This window comes from Oncorhynchus kisutch, linkage group LG7 (genome assembly GCF_002021735.2).
Source record: "Oncorhynchus kisutch isolate 150728-3 linkage group LG7, Okis_V2, whole genome shotgun sequence".
Classification (NCBI taxonomy): domain Eukaryota; kingdom Metazoa; phylum Chordata; class Actinopteri; order Salmoniformes; family Salmonidae; genus Oncorhynchus; species Oncorhynchus kisutch.
The window spans coordinates 30847260-30867655 of NC_034180.2; the positions used below are offsets into that span (position 1 = coordinate 30847260).

General features: G+C 43.1%; 1 protein-coding gene across 1 annotated transcript; it reads left to right on the forward strand.

Annotated features, from left to right (window-relative positions):
• The first annotated feature begins 9134 nt into the window (after window positions 1-9134).
• LOC109894449 (homeobox protein SIX4-like) lies at window positions 9135-17890 on the forward strand. Its single transcript, XM_020487946.2, has 3 exons — window positions 9135-10015; window positions 13627-14312; window positions 15267-17890. The coding sequence occupies exons 1-3, from the start codon at window positions 9288-9290 to the stop codon at window positions 15896-15898; spliced, it is 2046 nt and encodes a 681-aa protein (XP_020343535.1). The 5' UTR covers window positions 9135-9287; the 3' UTR covers window positions 15899-17890.
• The last annotated feature ends 2506 nt before the right edge of the window (window positions 17891-20396 follow it).

The following is a 20396-nucleotide window of genomic DNA, read 5'->3' on the forward strand; positions in this document are numbered from 1 at the left end:
GCTGAAGTTCCCTGAAAAGGCTCGGGCTTCTTTCAACATTGTCAGGATCGTAATAATTTGTTATGACCTTGAAAGCGCTTTAACAACTGGTCTAATATTAATAAGATCCCCAAAAAAGACAAAACAGTTATGGTAGTTTAGAGATAAATATTTCATTATGAACTGCATCGATTAAGAACAGGACTACATTAGACATATCATGTCTCAGTGTTCCTGTATTAGTCTGGTTTAATAGGTCTTACTGCATAGAGGGGTTCCCTTCCCTCATTGGCCAACACAGAGCTGTTCTAGGAAATTGTTGCATGACACACAAATTCCGTCATCAAATGTCAATGTCCACCAATACGAAAACATTCCAATGCAGAGGGTCCTTCCACAAGAGGGGCGGCAAGTAGCCTAGTGGTTAGAGCGTTGAACGAGTAACCTAAAAGTTGCAAGATCGAATCCCCAAGCTGACATGGTAAAAATCTGTCGTTCTGCTCCTGGACAAGGCAGTTAACCCAATGTTCCTAGGCCGTCATTGAAAACAAGAATTTGTTTTTAACTGAAGTGCCTAGTTTAATAAAGGTTTAACAAATAATAATAATAATAATAATACATTTTTAAAAATGTAAAATGCCATCAAAACAACACGGCCATAGCAACCACCAGAGCCACTTTCGGGCCGAGCAACATTTATTCATCAATCACACCTTTAAGCAGGTAGGAGTTTACCCATCAATCACACTCAAGTGAGGAGTGGACCCTAAAGACAATGGAGAAGGTCTTAAATCTTCCCTAAGTAGGCGGCAGGAGGGGTGGGCGGCAGGCGGGGGGCTGGATAAACGTTTGCACAGTCCACTCTTTTAATTAAGTCTCTGTGGAGCTTTATTCCACTGGAATTCACCTTCCGTAGGCTTCCTGCTCTTAGCTGGCCACCTTCAGAAGCAAGCACCAACATCTGGTTTCCAAATGGCCACATCTGGAGTGACTACAACCGTTTTAACCCCAAAACATAGCCAAAATGTTGTTGTTTTTTCAATGTGATGAAATTTGAGGGGGAAAATCATCTTGGGCCTACAATTTTTTATTGTATGTTTCCAAAGTCTCATTTCTTTCAAACGCTCTTCAGAACTTGAGTGCTTTAGGCCTAGACGCAGTAAATCTTTTTCACCTCATCAGCAGGATTCTAAATGAAAAAGCAGTTTTGGGAGAAACAGCAGCGCTACTGAGCTTTACCTGTTTACATATCAGATATGCGGAAAACAAAGCAAACCTGCCAAAAGATCATGAACACCAACACACCCTCACACCCCCGCACGATATAATAAAAATAATTTTAAAAATGAATAAATACATTTTTTTATTTTATCTGTGAACATATTGGAATCGGCCAATGTCTACTCCAAATGTGCAAAACCGATTTTAAAGCTGACGTGCATCCCTATATAACGAAAGTACATGACGTAATGACGCCACGTAAAATTTGGCGCTACACGCATTCCTAAAGTAGAACATAATGTCTGCTGTGTGGATCGAGCAGTCAACAAGTCATGCAGTCATTTGAAAGAGTAACAAAATTTCAGCGAGACAACTCAAAAGGCGAAATCCATTAAAGCCAAGGTAATGGAATTAATTTCCCTTGACAATCAACCGTTCTCTGTCGTGGGTGATGTTGGCTTTTGCCGAGTGGTCGAGCACCGGTTAACACTACCAAGTGCGTTATTTTTCAGATGTTGCCCTACCCGGAGTTACACAGTAATAGCGTCACAGCTATTGCCAGGACTACCTTGCATGATGACTACTTGCTGTCCCCAGTCCACCTAGCTGTGCTGCTGATCCAGTTTCAACTGTTCTGCCTGCGGCTATGGAACCCTGACCTGTTCACCGGACGCGCTACCTGTCCCAGACCGGCTGTTTTCAACTCTCTAGAGACAGCAGGAGCGGTAGAGATACTCTTAATGATCGGCTATGAAAAGCCAACTGACATTTATTCCTGAGGTGCTGACTTGTTGCACCCTCGACAACTACTGTGTTTATTATTATTATTTGACCATGCTGGTCATTTATGAACATTTGAACATCTTGGCCATGTTCTGTTATAATCTCCACCCGGCACAGCCAGAAGAGGACCGTCCACCCCTCATAGCCTGGTTTCTCTCTAGGTTTCTTCCTAGGTTTTGGCCTTTCTAGGGAGTTTTTCCTAGCCACCGTGCTTCTACACCTGCATTACTTGCTGTTTGGGGTTTTAGGCTGGGTTTCTGTACAGCACTGAGATATCAGCTGATGTAAGAAGGGCTATATAAATACATTTAATTTGATTAGTTTCACAGCATACATACTATGCCGTTTGGGTCTTTGCATGTCAAAAGATAGAGTAGCACTGTCAAAGCTGTACAAAAAAAGTCAGCAAAACACCGGCCACAAACGATGAGTTTACAATACCGCGTTGGTAATAAAGCATCATTTGTTCAACCTCAACTTCTGGGGTAGCTAGCTTTAGCTTGGTACCTAGTTAGCACCAATACAACCAGCTTGAAAACAATGACCAGTAAAAACTGCTGTCATTTTCATTATTCTAAGCTATGATTTAGGAATCCTTGCGAGTAAGTATTAGCAAGGTTGCCACTTGTTGTTCGCCTATTGATAATGAATTTCAGTTCATGAAATTAAATAGCTAGCCAGCTACTTAACCCTGTTGGCCAAAGCTAGTGGCTCGACCGGGTTATGTGTTGTGATGCTAGCCACATTAATCAAATAAGAACTGTCTTATAAATTAGGGTTATTTTAGATGGTGACACTTAGCTATATAGTTAACTAACTAACTATAGCTACTGAAACAGATGTCGTTTTGCTATGTTTTGGGGAAGAACATTGTTTGCATCCATGAGCTAGCTAGCTTTGTAGGTGCGCGAGACAACTTTACCAGCATCATAGCATACGTATGAATAGTTGTGACATGAAAAACGAGTGATAGTGTAATCAATGTGTAATAACTACGTAAAAGATTCATGAACGTATTAAATTATGTGACATGCAGTCATATTCAGGTCCTGATTGGTCAAATGGTGTTATTTGACATGTCAAGTAGGGTTAAATAATATATTTTTTGACACTCAAAGACCCAAACAGCGTTCCATAGAAATCTTGGCTGAGAATGAAACGACTGAACAACGAAACAGCACAGCAAGTAAGTGAAAGAAATAGGTTTTGATTATGTTTTACTGGTAATGGGGACATACGTAAATGCCAACAAAATAACTTTTTGGTCAGTGTGGTGTGTAACCTTTATTTAACTAGGCAAGTCAGTTAAGAACAAATTATTATTTAGAAAGACGGCCTACACCAGCCAAACCCGGACGACGCTGGGCCAATTGTGCGCCTCCCTATGAGCAGATGTGATACAGCCTGGATTCGAACCAGGGACTGTAGTGACACCTCTTGCACTGAGATGCAGTGCCTTAGACCGCTGCGTCCATGTGTGTGTTTTAACTATTTAACTGTACTAGAATGCTTAAGAAGGCCGCAATTTTTTTTTATATCTGTTATGCGTATCGGTATAATTTTGTTTGGCAAGGAAAATATTGGATATCGGTATCAGCAAAAAATGTCATATCGGTTCATCACTACCCTCTAGTATAGAAAAGATCTCACAAAACATGAGCAAATTGGCCTAGTGTTCAACAATTGCTGGATTTATCACACAAAAAAACATAAATAAAACAAAAATTATCCTGTACGTGGTTGGTCCCCAGGACCATGAGAGGGCCCCCTGTTCGAGTGCAGCCCAGTAGGGGCAGATGTTCACTGTGGCCCCAGGCTACAGGAGAGGTATAGGCCTGGCCATATGGAGGTAAAAGGGGGGTTTGCTGCTTGTTTCCACAGACCCACAAAGAGCCCATTCATCAGGTAGGTCCAGGAGTTGGGCGTAGCTTGCCCCCTGTCCCATAAATGGACCACATAACGGACCCTTCTACAGGGGAAATCCTCTGTAATTGTAGAGCAAAGAGGTGAAACTAAGAGAAGATTGGAGGGAAGAGACTTTCAAAGTGAACTTGCCATCTTCAGGCTAGCTCCTCTCAGACAAGCCATTTGTATAGGCCCCTCTGATTGTCAAATACATTTTTATTGCCACATGCCTCGTAAACTAACAGTGAAATGCTGACTTACGAGGCATTCCAAACAATGCAGAGAGAAAAAAATAAAAACAATAGAATACACAATGCGCAACATTAACAGGGGATGCAGGATTTTTATTTGCCTCATTTAGATATGTTTCTGCTTATAATTTCAGACATTTTGATAGGCTATTTGTTAGTCAACTTGTCTACAATTAGATACAAGCAGCTTATCTTCTGTCATTATATGTTGACCTAGAAGACTATATAAACCCTTGCTCACCAGAACAATGCCATAAATCGGTAGAATGAATGCTTCCAATATATTTGACATCGGTCAAGTTCTCCGTCATCTCTGCTTCTTTAGCAGATCAAAAGACATTTAGGGACTGAGGAGAAAATGCAATAAGTCAACAACAACAAAAATCGGTAACGATTTTCTGTGCTAGTTGTAAAGGAAATGTAAAGCTGTGAAAACGACCCAACATTTTTCTGATAAGATTTCAGTTCGGCTTGGATCTATATTTTATGTGGTTGAAATACTATCAGCTTTTATGATGCTGATAAAGATAGCCGTCATATTCTGATGTTCCTGAGTCAAAATGTACATTTGGTGTATAATTTTACTGCAAGAAATGCTTAATTCTGCAGGAGATAATATAAAAGACTATGTGAGAGGTTATAAACCTTTAGTCAGTGTCCAGATTTCAGTTTCCATTTAACCGATCTGAACAGCAGGCTACAGTTCCCGTGACGTGCCATAGGCCTATTTGAAGTCCCCATCGTGTGACTGTTGAACTTGTATAGCTTCTCACAATCACATAAAACATAACAAATCTTTCCTAAACATTTGTTTTCTGGCCCTCCCTCTCTCTTTATTTTCATCTCTCCACTTCGCAACTTTTCTCCTATTGAATTCAACTCTGACATTGTCCTGTTTGCCTCAGTGGATCGATGTTAATGTTTTCTGCCCGTTCCCAAAAGCATTTGGCGATTGGCATGTAGGCTATTTTGCTCTAATGTCAGATAGCCTAAAATAATGAAAGAAAAACCTCAATGATATGCACAGTGTACAAAACATTAGAAACGCCTTCCTAATATTGAGTTGCACCCCCTTTTGCCCTCAGAACAGCCTCAATTCGTTGGGACATGGACTCTAGGTGTCAAAAGTGTTCCATAGTGTTGCTGGCCCATGTTGACTACAATGCTTCCCACAGCTATGTCAAGTTGTCTGGATGTCCTTATGGTGGTGGAACATTCTTGAAACACATGGGAAACTGTTGAGCATTAAAAAATATATATATATAATAATTAAATGCAGCATTGCATTTCACTCAGCGTTAATTGCACAAAAATGATACATTATGGATTTATGAATGTATTGTTTTCTCTTTATTCAACCCGACTGCAACCCACCCGTCCTTCATCCACACAATATTTTGCGGTTATAAGCACAGGTACTGCGGGTTATGAGTCAACCCATACATCACTAATACACGGTGTGACAAAATAGGTCAAGAGCCCATAAAACGCCTGCTATCTACTGCAGCATCATCTTTCAAATTGTGCCTTTCTCCTGCTGCTGGGCATAAGGGCTTGAGAGGCTATACGGTAATATGTCCAGCATCATCCACACGATTTCTCTAGGATACGCTATCTTTCCCTGTCTCTTCCTCTCTCCCAGAACTGTTCTCACTGTAGCAGAGTGGTGAGCGAGCCCTGCACCTCTAGTCCTCCCCCTCACCTGTCCTGCTCAGAGCTCATATCTCTCCCATCTGCAGCTGTCAGCAGGTCAGAAAGGAGGTAAACAGGGGCCTGGCACAGCAAAGACAACCCCCTCCCCCTCCGCAACAGCCAGTGACATTGCCTCCCTCCCTCCTCCTCCTCACTATTGAAAGTAGGAACAATGCAGCCACATAGGGGCTGGTTCACCTGTTTCTCACATTAGGTCATCTATGCTCTGGACTCCATGCTCTGGACTCCATGCTCTGGACTCCATGCTCTGGACTCCATGCTCTGGACTCCATGCTCTGGACTCCATGCTCTGGACTCCATGCTCTGGACTCCATGCTCTGGACTCCATGCTCTGGACTCCATGCTCTGGACTCCATGCTCTGGACTCCATGCTCTGGACTCCATGCTCTGGACTCCATGCTCTGGACTCCATGCTCTGGACTCCCACACAAGCAGCTGTGGTGCGTGGGCCCAGGCAGGAGATCCCTTTGTGTCGTAATCACCTGGCCATCGAACACCGCTAACCTACTGTGACGCCCCATTCCTGCCAGTAACACCTAAAACGTAAGGAGCCACAGCCAGAAAACACTGGGACATTTGATTGACTCTTTAACTAATGGGAAGATGAAGGTCATAAATTACAAGGTAGATCATTCAGCATGGGAAAGAGTAATCTACATCACTCTGCCTTCTAAAGGGGTAGTGACCAACAGACACACAAGAACCTAGCCTCCACCTGCAGGGGTGTTCCTATCAGTCCTTCCTTGATCTGTACCTACCCAGCCTGGGTAATATCCCTGGCCCACCGGCATCTGTGCTGTGTCGTCGCCAAAGGACACAGGTCCTGCGTCATCGTGCGTAGGTAATAAATAACAGAAGGCCACGGCGACAGTAAATGTGCCACTGTGGGGTTTAAATTTAGATGCAGGGTGGAGTGGTTCCATATAGCGCACGGGACGGCCTAGACTGGATGGCTTCACAGCGTTGTCAGCTGTCAGCAAGACTCTCTCCCCAATGCAGATAAGACCTTGCCACAGCTTGACTAATTGACAGTCAGACCAACAGACAAACCGACCAACAGACAGACAGACAGCCAGATAGGTGGGCAGGATATTTCTGTTTCTAGAATTTCATTCAAATAAGCCTACACACTATGTTGACTATGAAAAAAATACCACTTTTGTCAAGATTAGGCTTATCTCCAGTGACAGATCGGATTTAGTTCTGGGTTCCGAGATTGCACAACATTTGCACATCAACAATATCACACCAAACCTTAGTCAAATAACCAGCAGTCGGGACAGTCAAAGACAACATCCCAATATGTGTGGTTGCAGTTTCCTAGCAGCACCCTGATGATCTGGTAAACAGCTCTGAAGAGCACCAGCAAGGTGACCGGAGCTAGGGAAGGGCGATCCTCTAAATTGCTTTATTGCAAAGTTATTTCAATTTTCTCCCAGTGTGACCCTGCGTCCAGACAGAACAGAAGCTCTGAGTTATGAGTGGGCTGACCTGATGACGAAGCACAGCCACTTCCTGATGGTACGGTCAATAAACATGCAGGGTCGAACATATGCTCCAGCAGACACCAGCATTTTCATCAGCTTCAACACCCATAAAATCAACAGGTCTCCTCTCCATCACAGAGACTGGGTGGATGTCTGGGCTTAAAAAACAGGGGGGATTTTGGGAACAGCTTTATTGCAATCTTTTTTATGTTACTTCCAAAGATACTGAGCGACTACATCAACCAGAATTGATATATGGGAACAGTTTCCGTATCACAAACAACAAGCCAGCGCTGTTCATGAAACAATTAAACGTGTGCATACTGTAAAGCTTGTAAACAAGACACGCTGAGACAAATATACGTTTTTATGTTGCCGATAGAAAGAACATATTAAAACAAGCAAACATGAATGTTAACATCACGCACCAAAAGGTAACAGCTCCTCACGGTCAGCTTGACAAACGTTAGACGTACTAACTAACACTACAGTTTATTGTAGATTTCTTATTGTAGTTGTCTGGCTAAATAACACACACACACACACACACACACACACACACACACACACACACACACACACACACACACACACACACATACATACACACACACACACACACACACGTGTGTAAGGACCATAAAAACCTGGCCAGCCGGTCCACATTGCCTCCTTGCATATATATATATATAAGGACCATAAAAACCTGGCCAGCCGGTCCACATTGCCACCTTGCATGGATTGAAAACATGCAGCTAATGGCTGGGAAGGCGAACGTTAGCTAGTTATCATAAATTGATACTCACAGCGTGTGGCCACAAACATTCACCATTCGTTTCAGGGACTGATTCCTTTTGCTGCCTTGCATCTCGGACACCCTTGGTTGTCCATCTCTACAAAGCACCGAAAATAGATGTCAACAATGAACTAGCAAGTTATCAATATCTCTTAACAGTTCGCACAAGAGGTAAAATGTGTCACATTTAAATAGTCCCGATAAGAACGTCGGTGGTAAGATCGGTTCCTAGTTAATGATCCCTCATAGCGCACCTCACTAAGTGGACAAATGCGTAATAGTGATAAATCTTGTTATTTTCACATTTAAGATTATGAAAACAAGAATAAACACACACACACACGACATTTTCAGAGCTCCACAATGCTTAGGCTTATTTCATTTTTTTAAACTAAAATTATGCATTTTCATTTGATAGCCTGTTAGATGACCTATTTGAAAACATGAGAAACTCCCTATAGTAATCAGCAAAAAACATTGCTAATAATAATAGTCTAATAATCAGAGCCTAATAATAATAGGTATTTGCATCAGCTATTGTTGCATTATGATAATCAAATAGCCTATCAGTTAATTTCCATTAACTGAGCTAATTCATAAGAAACTTTCATTAGTTTGCTTTTTTATATTTCTCGATGTTGGAGTTGAATGTAGGCTATATAGGCTATAAAGAGTAGGCTGCTGTACGCATATCACTAATTATTTAATTTAGCTAACAGGGGCAGTCCATTATCGCACAGCTCAGTTGGTACAATCGAAAAATAATATGCCATTATGCAGACAATATGGAGAGTCTTTTCCGCTCTCATATCAAAATCCCAACCACATTCACCTTATACAGGTAAGCCTCTGAAATTTTATACGTCATGTTTGAGTGACAGCTGCAAACCAAACATTCGTCTCTTGGTGGAGGTCGCTCCTCCCTGGCGGAGCCCTTCGTAGCCAATCAGGTGGCTCTCCTGCAGACAGACCCCAATGCCCTCTTGCTACAGTTCCCGCAGAGTAAAAGTCACGTTGGAACGAAAGGGGAGCGCTATCCACTTACAGCTGCTGCCAGATATTCGATCGCATTCGCATGGCGAGGGGGTAACCTGATCGGCTGAAGGCTTGCCGGAACCAGGGAGGAGTGACTTACCAGGAAAGGCTTGAAAAATGTCTTCTTCTTCAGGAGAAGTCACAATTTCAAATGACATTCAGAAGGAAAATGTGAAGACGGACAGGCGAGAGTGTATCAAGCTTCTGGCGCTCGATACCGCGGAGTTGTCTATGGAGCGCGCAACTTCGAACACTGATGCGGTCCACAGTGAACTTCTGGTGAGCGCGACTTCTTCCCTGGCATTCTCCCCGGAGCAAGTGGCGTGCGTCTGCGAGGCTCTGCAGCAGGGAGGCAATGTGGACCGGCTGGCCAGGTTTTTATGGTCCTTGCCACAGAGTGACCTGCTACGCGGCAACGAAAGCATTCTGAAAGCTCAAGCTCTTGTCGCTTTTCATCAGGCTCGGTACCAGGAGCTCTACAGTATTTTGGAGAACCACAGCTTCAGTCCGTCCAACCACTCCTCGCTGCAAGACCTATGGTACAAGGCACGGTATACCGAGGCAGAGAAAGCGCGTGGGAGACCCCTGGGCGCCGTGGATAAATATCGCCTGCGGAGAAAGTACCCACTCCCCCGGACTATCTGGGACGGGGAAGAGACAGTATACTGCTTCAAAGAGAGGTCCCGCAACGCGCTGAAGGATCTCTACAAGCAGAATAGATATCCCTCTCCAGCCGAGAAAAGAAACCTCGCTAAAATCACGGGACTCTCTTTGACGCAGGTCAGCAACTGGTTCAAAAACAGGAGACAGAGGGACAGAAACCCATCCGAAGCTCAATCAAAAAGGTGGGAAAGAACAAATAAAATATCAGTTGATTGCTTGATTTTACGCAAATAGCACAGTGTGCGTAATGGCACATTTAAATTGTACATTCATTACCAGGAATGATTTTTGAGATTATTGTTGGCAAGGTCGAGCTGGCTTGCCTTGTATCATACACACACATGACTGCCTCTGGCTATTGTATGGTAATCGCCCATAGAGCTTGGTGTGTGAGTTGACAGCGTAAATAATTAACATTAGATAGAGTAATTCCGAAACCAAAAAGTGTGCCAAGTAGCAAACACGCCGCTAATGTTTTGAAATATGAGGCTGTTGACATCCAGATCGGGTTTCTTTTGAGTGTTCAGGGGCTAAGAACATGGATACCAGTCCAACATTAGCCTGCTATATTCCGAATATAACTTTTATAGTCTAAATGGTGTTATAAATACGTTGTTTTATAGATTTAGCCTATAAGTATGAAACAATTATATATTCTCCTGACAGTGTGTGTGTGTGTGTGTGTGTGTGTGTGTGTGTGTGTGTGTGTGTGTGTGTGTGTGTGTGTGTGTGTGTGTGTGTGTGTGTGTGTGTGTGTGTGTGTGTGTGTGAGCGTGTGTGCGTGTGTGTGTGAACGTGTGTGTGCGTGCGTGTGTGTTCAAAACGAACTGAATATCTCACCTGTGTGTGTTCAAAAGCTACTGAATACCTCACCTGTGTGTGTTCAAAACCAACTGAATACCTCACCACATTAATAACTTTAGCTGTTTACTTTTCCTTTTAAGCCGAGGGTAATCAGAAAACCTCCCTCAGCGTTTCGTTTGAAAAACCACCACCCACAGGCAGGCAGATATATTCCCTTCTTTTTATGTTTTCTTCTTTATGAACAAAGCTCGTGCGCACCTGGTGGAGGTGATTTCTTTCTCTCGCACTCTCTCTCTCAATTCAATTCAAGGGATTTATTGGCATGGGAAACATATGTTAACATTGCCAAAGCAATTGAAGCACACACACGCACATACACACGCACACACACACACTTCAAGAAAGATGATGTCATAAACAGCTCACAGGCATTTTTGCTCGAAGGACGTTTTTTGTGTTTGCAATCCACTTCATTCCAGTATGTGGAGGCCAATAATTATATTGCCAATGACTGAAAATTATTGTCCTTTGAGTGACAAAATAAGTGATTATAAGCCATCGTTATTAAGTTAATTTATGGAGAAGAGGAATAAGCTATCCTTCTTCAATAACTGGCTTGCAGGCCTCAAGACGATGAAGCAGAAGTTTCTCAGAGTCAATGAGGCTCTTTATTTCAGAGAGCGAGTCTTTTTTGTAGCGAGGGAAATGCAGCTGTTTCAGTCACTCACTCATGATGAAAAATACAATTGGAAATGGCATTGTTCGATTTCTTAATATTTTCTTGACATTACAAAACTTTAAATGTGAAGTTATGCAAACAAAAAAATAAACCAAAACATATACCAATCACCACCAAATTACAAATAAATGAGTTGACCATTTGTGTTGTCACGCTGCCACAGCTGACATTTGTCACCCTGGAATTTATTGCACCAAATGGTAGGTCCACTGTTGGTTGTATTGTCGTCCAAGCCTACTAGGTCCTGAAGGAGTTTAAATAAAGGAGAGATACAATTCAAGTTATTCTCCACGGGGTAAAACTTTTGGTAGTCACTACACCTCTTTGAAGCAATGTTTGTGAGATCTCCATGGTTCACCTCTGTTGTTGTGCCCACAAAGATTCTATACAATTCTATATGTACTTGTGCTTGAGGTTTTATCACTATCTCAATTGGTTAAGACAGTTTGAGGGATCGATTAAGTTGCATTGACAAGTCTGCCACATTTCTTAGTATGCAAATAATAAGGTATTTTGCATGTTCAAATCAAAAAACAATTCAAATGTTATTTGTCACATGCTTTGTAAACATCAGGTGTAGACTAACAGTAAAAAGGCTTACTTACAGCCTTTCCCAACAATGCAGAGAGAAAAATTGAAAAATAATAACACAAACAATAAATACACAATGAGTCACTTGGCTATATACAAAGGGTACTGAGTCGAATGTGGGGGTATGATGTAAAAGAGATAGACGTGTACATATAGGTAGGGTTAAAGTGACTAGGCAACAGGACAGATAATAAGCAGTAACAGCAGCATATGTGGTGAGTCAAAAGAGTTACTGCAAAAAGGGATCAATGCACATAGTCCTGGTAGCTATTTGGGTAACTACACTGAACAAAAATATAAGCACAACATGTAAAGTGTTGGTCCCATGTTTCATTAGCTGAAATAAAAGATCCTAGAAATGTTCCATGCACAAAGGGAGCTTATTTCTCTCAAATTCTGTGCACAAATTTGTTTACATTCCTGTTAGTGAGCATTTCTCCTTTGCCAAGATAATCCATCCATAATCCATCCACCAGATGTGGCATTTCAAGAAGCTGATTAAACCGCATGGTCATTACACAGTTGCATCTTGTGCTGGGGACAATAAAAGGCCACTCTAACATGTGCAGTTTTGTCACACAACACAATGCCACAGATGTCTCAAGTTTTGAGGGAGCGTACAATGGGCATGCTGACTGCAGGAATGCCTACCAGAGCTTTTGCCAAATAATTTAATGTTAATTTCTCTACCATATGCCGCCTCCAACATCGTTTTACAGAATTTGGCAGTATGTCCAACTGGCCTCACAACCGCAGACCACGTGTAACCACGCCAGACCAGGACCTCTACATCCGGGTTTCTTCACCTGCGGAATCGTTCTGATTGGGTGGGCCTGGCTCCCAAGTTGGTGGGCCTAATGCCCCTGTTCAGTCATGTGAAATCCATAGTTCGGGCTTAATGAATTTAGTTCAATTGACTGATTTACTTAAATTAACTGTAACTCAGCAACATCTTTGAAACTGTTGCATGTTGAATACATTTTTTTGTTCAGTATATTTAGAAGTCTAATGGCTTGAGGGTAGAAGCTGTTCAGGGTCCTAATGGTTCCAGACTTGGGGCATCGGTACTGCTTGCCGTGTGGTAGCAGAAAGAATAGTCTATGACTTGGGTGGCTGGAGTCTTTGACCATTTTTAGGGCCTTCCTCTGACACCGCCTGGTATAAAGGTCCTGGATGACAGGGAGCTCGGTCCCGGTGATGTACTGGGCCGTTCGCACTACCCTCTGTAGCCTTCTGTTTACAGGAAATGACCGTTTATTCCTTGGTAGTGAGTGATGCAATATTTTATTAATTTATGCAATGTTTATATCCCAACATACACACACACACACACACACTACCACTCTGAGTGAAAAACACACAGGCACACCCACTTTCTCGACATTCTCACAGGTCTGCCTATGATTATCTTGGTTTCAAAATCTGTCTGTCTCACTCACTCTGTCAATAGTAAAACTCCACATCTGCGCCCACAAAAGACAGCAACATACTGTAAGTCAAACTTGTAGGACAACTTACTTCTCTGACCTCTATTCTGCCTCACACAATTCTATTATTAAAATCTATGAAAAGTGTAGAAGAGGACATATTTCATTCCGACAGTCCCCGAGCATCTTTCTATATCTCACTGTCCCTTCTCTCTGGCTTTTTTCCCCACAGTGAATCTGATGGCAACCACAGCACAGAGGATGAGTCTAGTAAAGGACAGGAAGAGCTTTCTCCACTCCCCCTCTCCAATTCATCTGATGGGGCGATGACCCATGGGGCCCTCCCCCTGCAAACAGGGTCTCTGGACAGTGGGTTGGTCATCAAACAGATTGGGGACATCAAGATGCCCCCTGGATCCAGCAGTGGGGTTCTCTTTAACGGGAACCTAGTGACCAGTAACCCCTCCACTGTCTTCCATAATGGTGGCTCGTCTTACCTCCAGGCCCCCAGCAACATCCTGTTCAACGGGCTCAACCTGGGTGTCCAGCCCCTGGCCTTCAACCCCCAGCGGCTCTCTGGGGGGGTCTTGATGGGGGGCTCTGGTGTGGACATGCAGATGCAGGCAGGCCAAGAGAAGGGGCTGGGCAGCTCCGGTGTGGACTACGCCTCCTACTCCGGCTGTGTGAACGGGGCAGAGGTGAAACTGGAGGGGGTTCACGGCATGGCAGCTCAAAATGCCGGCTCGTCCGTCCTCACGTTCAGTTCGTCCTCAGGGACGCTCCAGCTGGGCGGTTACAGTCAGGTCCATGTGCACAGCGGCATATCTGACGGCAACAGGGCATCTCTGCTCAACAGCAATGTAGGTCTTCCTCCTCTGCAGCTCCCCTCTGGCTCCTCCACCTCAGCACTCTCACAAGGTGGGTTGACTTTAAACTGGTTGTCAGTTCTATGTCAGCTACATTGAAAACTTAAAACCCACATTGAAGTTTTGCCGATAACGGTTATTGGTGAGAAATAATTATTGCTTAGAGTATTTTAGGATTTGATGTCTTCTTCATTGCTAATGAAAGATACATTATCTGTGCATTTACAAGAATATGGTGGTAGTTGACCCTAACCTTTCAAATATTGCAACCAAATCCCTTTCTTCTTCTTCAATAAAGTGAATGAGTCCTGGGTTGAAATAGCAATGGGTGTAGTCATCAGCTCTGTTATGCGTTCAATATGTCTAAGCTACCTTAGCATTTGGCCTTCCTGACTTTGGGTCTGAGGCCAGAGGCTTGTTACTGCACTGCAATGAGTTGGGGCTCGACGTAAATGCCAGACACACACACACAGTCCATTATCTTGTGTGGCGATATATGGTGGTCCTGGAAAATTATAGAGATGAATAGAACACAAGTTCTGAAGTCATCATCACTGCACACTCCTGACCTCAGGGGGAGAGAGGAGGAGAATCTGTTTCAGACAATTACAGGGCTGAAAAACTTACTAACGAGGAGAGAGTCATTACAGCACTTACTTTGACAAAAAGCAGAGACTTCATACCAGGACAACAGAAAAGTAAAAAAGAAAGAAAAAAATGCCTTTTTGTTGGCCCATAACAGACTTTTACATCAATACAACTCTCCTGGGTCCCACAGGGTCTGCTTCAAAACCCAGGTGTGAGAGAGACACAGCAGAGATTTCTGATGTATTTCTGCTGGAAGTTAAGAACATACAGCAACAGTACAGTAAGAGTGAAGCCAGAGATTTGGAAGACTGTTAGTCGAGTCGAGCAGGAGTTTGTTATAGTGGTTCAGAGATAAGGGTATAAAGTACTGTTTGTAAGGAGTATAAGATGTATAATGTCCTGTCATTGATTATCCCAGGTACAATCCAAGTGAACAATGTAGCAGTCAGTTCTTCCAGTGAGGACTCCTACCACCACCAGCACCATCAGGACAAGCTGGCCATGGCCCCCATGCACCCCAGCACAGTGCTGTACAGCATGGGCAACACTGGACAGACCTCCATCAAGAAGGAGCCCCTGGAGGGAGGCGGGGGCGGTGGGGTATACTCCTACCATCATGGCCTTCACCTGGACACCAGTGGGCAGCTCAGTTACTCCTCAGCCCCCCTAAACTCAGAGGAGGTCCCCTCTAGCCAGGGCCCCACCCCCTCCTCTGATGTAACCATGGTCAGCTCCTCCAGTCCAGAGCCTGAGGTCTACACCACCCTCACCGTCAGCACCCCTCTGATGGCCCAAACAGACCCGAACGGACACCACCTCCAGCCTGAGTACCTCAGGGGCCACAACCCACAACCTGTCCCCTCCTCACACCTCCTGGGCCCTGGCATGAACAACAACTACATGTCTGTGTCAGAGAGTAAGGTGGACGCAAGTGGCGATGGGGTGAATGAGATGGTGCGGGTCATGTGTGGGGAGATGGAGCCGGGGGAGGAGAAAGAGCTGGCCAAATTACAGACAGTGCAGATGGACGAGGATATGGCTGACCTTTAACCTGTAACCTATGACGTTTCATAAGCACTCATATCTGCCCAAGCAGTGATGTGGTGAATATTTTTACTTTTTTGTGTGTTTTTTTACCATTCATTTCTTCTAAGTGTTAAATTATTTGCTAATGTTGTGTTCATTTTACCTTACACTGCACTCTATTCAGATGCAAACCCCTTGGATTGGCACCATGAAGTCATCCTAATGAATGGTTTTAAAACCCCCGATTCCTCTATGCATCACAGAAAGTCAGAACTAGAAGTCCCTTGCATGCATATGAACCACATTCTAAGTGTGCATTTTTTATATACAACACCTGCTACTTCCCATTGAGTGGACTTGATCCACAGAAGCAGGTGTTGGAATGGCCCTGGTCATGTGACCAGGATGTTTCTCCAAACTAAATGCGTCATCTGGGTCAACGCAAAAAGGTCCTTCAGTAGGGGGAGGGGAGCGTCTCTGTGAAAATGTTCACTAAACCACTACAATTGCTGCACTGAAAACCACACATAAAACCACATATGAATAACAGGACCATCACTGTGCACAGCAGTTGCTGATTTATGCAATTTAGACCTCTTCAAATTCTCAGAAAGTCATTCAAGTCTACCATCCTCCATAGTACATTCATCATTACATATCATGTGGGCTGAGGATGATTCATCATATTTATGGCATGGTTTCTGTTCGGGGGACTTAAGAAGAAATGAATGTGCCTTTCTGCCCCGTAGAATGTCAGTCTGCACTGACCTCTCCTAATTTGCACTAGCATCAAAACACTATAACAGAAGATTGTAGCTTCAAAGAACCTACCTTTCCCTCTGGACTGATCAAACCATAGCAAATCTATACTGTGAAAACATATTTCAAGCTTCATCCATTATTGGAGACAGAGAGAGGTTATAAAGGGGTTGTGACACAGTCCGTATCTATTTGAACATAGTAAGACCACTATATGCTGTTTGTTCATTTTGGCAACAGTATGTCCCATCATTCATTTTGAAATGTCTCTCAAACTGTCTCTGCAAAAATATACATCAGTTATATTTGTCTACACAGTAAGATGCAAGCACATTTATATTATTGACTGTTGTGCCTGTTTGTATGAGAAACTGGAAGGGGAGCATTGTGTTTGAGGGAGGAGAACCACATGCAGTCCGAAGTGTTTTTTATGGAGAGGGATTTCTATTGTGTCCCTTTGCATGGCAAACTGAGTTAAGAATATTAAAATGTCCTGGTTACTAGTGCCTTTTACTTTTAATTGTTATTTTCTAAATACGATTGAGTGTGACTAGCAAGTTCTCTACCCTCTATGATTGATGCATAGGTGCAGAGTGAGACACATACAAACTTCCATGGTTTTCAGATAAAGCTATTCCACTTTGGGTAATTTTCTGGTATTATTAGATAGGTGCATAAGCCAGACATCTCCTTTGATGTTGAGGTAGGGAGTAAGTGGGCCTCATACATCAACAAATGTATGTGTAGCACTTCACAACTGAAGACATGAACTCCACACAGACACACAACACAAAACCATAATACCCCATCTCAACCGCATGACCAACAAATGTAATTTACACATAACAGTAAGACATTAAGACACAGATCCATGTACATAGAGACTTGCCAGTACATTTTCCTTTGTCAGGTTCCATGACCTAAACCCTCACTCAGAGTAGAGCTATGAACAGACTGCAAACTGACATAAAGATTACATAACAGAACAACTTTGTCTACATGCTCTGATGTCATATACCAAAAATAAGCCATAGGCATGTGGTAAAACAGATTGTTTTTTATTTTAGCTTGAACTGTATGTTTGTAATCTGAAATGATGTGAATGTATTTTTCTAAATCTCCATACTGCATTAAAAGTTTATATTTATAAAAATATAAAACTGTTACTAGTTTTGTCATGAAAAAAGTGTTCATTTGGCTCCTTTACCATGACTAAATAATGTCTAGATTATTTCTTAATTAAACATGTGAGTTGGGTTTGTGTTTAATGTTATGTCTACAGTGGACCTAAATTCTCCAGACGGGAAGCATACGTCTTCTATATATTTAAAAGGCTTAAAAAGCCAACCTCTGCGAGGATGGGGGTATAACAGGCATGCCCTGATCCAACAAGCCTAGAACTGCACTCTGCAAACCTGCAGTGATCATTTGCACATGCCTGGCAACCTGGTGTTCATTAACCCTCCTATTCTCATCTCAGCCCCCGTAATTCAAATAAACAGCAATGAGATTTCCAGAGGTACTGCTCTTAGGGGTGGGGGGTCCATAGCTCCACACAGTCCTATCCATGGGCCCTCTCCCTGGGATAACCCAGAGCAAGCTCTCCCTGCCTCACTCAGCTGATGCACATATGGATGAATGAGTCTGAAGGGTTGTCACTCACAGGCACTGTGTGTCTGTACAGAGATATCCTGAACTGCTCACATGGCTTTGGGGGATTTTTAATGATCTTCCACCCAATTCTGATTCTCTTCACCGGCTCCCAAGTAAGGCTAGTTAAGATAAAGGGGGATAGAAGGGGCGGGGGAATGGATGCATGGGTAGATAGGTAGATGGAGAATTTATAGTGGTTTTGAGACTGGACTTCAGGTCTTATCCTCTTTGTAGATAATTTTTATGGGTCCTATACGGATGACCCAAATAAACAGAAGGTGTTTGTCTCCGCTCATTCAATGGAGAGAGAGGGGGAGAGTGGGGGAGAAAAAGGAGAGGGAGAGGCAGGTAACTGGTGTATGGTTACCTGTGCACTGGTGACTTCGTTGCCATGGGCATTGGATTAGCTGATTGTTAGGTATCAGGTGATGCCTCCTGTAATATTGAAGAGGGTGAAACGGCTTTGTTGAAGCCCTGAACAAAGTCTGATTGGAAAAGGGAGCCAATGTTCTCATGGGGTGTGGGCCCCAGAAAGCTTCAAATTTCCCCTTTTTATTGTGCCTGTAGATTAGATGAAAATGAACAGCACAGTCAGTCCTTTTAAAGGAAGACTAAACACTATTTTGAAGAACATCTGTTTGCAATATTACTACATTATTTGTATTACAGTATAGCTTACAAGGCAACCTTAATAGATGGATGTATTGCATATTTAGAAAACAAAAAGTTTAAAAAGTAACTTATAGATGTGTAACTTTTAAAATAACACACTTTATACATGAGATGTGTCCAGCAGCTATTGTTCAACATCAAATACACCAATCCAACCACATAATAATGTTACCAAAAAGTTAAACAAGTAAGATGTATAATTTCGTCCACAATTTAAAACGTGCACTGTAAAACATGCGCGGGCGAGCAGTAAAAGAAGGGACCCCCCCAGAACCGAGGCCTTATTAAAAACGGTGACCTCTGATCTCTTGGATGGTTTCAAAGCTGACATTTAATGCGGCGCAGCAGACTGCAAGCCATATGTAACATGACCTGGGGAGCGCGGTACTCCGCTGCTCCACATCCCACTAATGAGAGGCCAGGGGTCGCTGGGTGCTGCGCTGCTCCAAAAGACCCACCACCAATGCTTTACCCACGGAGATTCATTTGTGGGGTTCCGAAAGTGAAATGTAAATGCATGAACCTAAAGTTAGCAAATATAAGTACAATCATAAATTGATGTTTAAACGCGCACTCTATGGCGTTTACAGTGTGAGATGTGTGTGTGCCTAAAATCCATTGGGAACGACTGAGGTTAGCTTATAGGCCAAGTTGTTTTCGCCATCAAAACCACAACGCAATATTTGACTTCGACATCAGATAATTGAGTTGTTATCAGGCGTGAGAAAATATCTGCACATGTTCAGTCCTCCATCCACAACGAAAAATAAAAGGAAAGGTGCGACCTGGGGCAATTTAATGCTCGGTTCTGCACTATAACCGCAACGTATAACATATGCGTAAAAACGGTCCAAACGTGCACTACACATGCCAGTGTGTTTCCACCCATATCTATATCTCTCCCCCCTCACACACACACGCACACGCGCACCGGTGCACGCACACATGTTGGGGTGTTGTTCTCCACTGAAATGGGATATGTTGAGAGAGAGGCAACAGCTGGGAGTCCGCATCATCGCCACGCCACACTGGTGAAATTGTATTTCCCATAGAAACACACCACTCTGTAACAGGAGGGACGGAAATAAGACTCATATGACTATTAAGGAGTTTGACTTTGTCTGAAAGCAATACAAACATGCCAAATGTCACCTAATCAATGTTTACTATCTATGTTTTATTAGTTGTGTTACCAACACTCATAGGCCTTTCAAGATAATGGTGAACTTAATTTAGCACATAAAAACATGAACACTAAATATTCTCTCCAAATAGCCTAATTAATTGGAGGGTCCGTTTTACGCATTGTGAATATCAAATCTCGATCTGTGCATAAGGTCATGGGGTTGTTGTTTATAAACTGGCGCCCCCTCCCTACCAGTAACCTACACATTGTCTGAAACTAATGGTCAAGTGGTTTAGAAAATGAGGACGACAC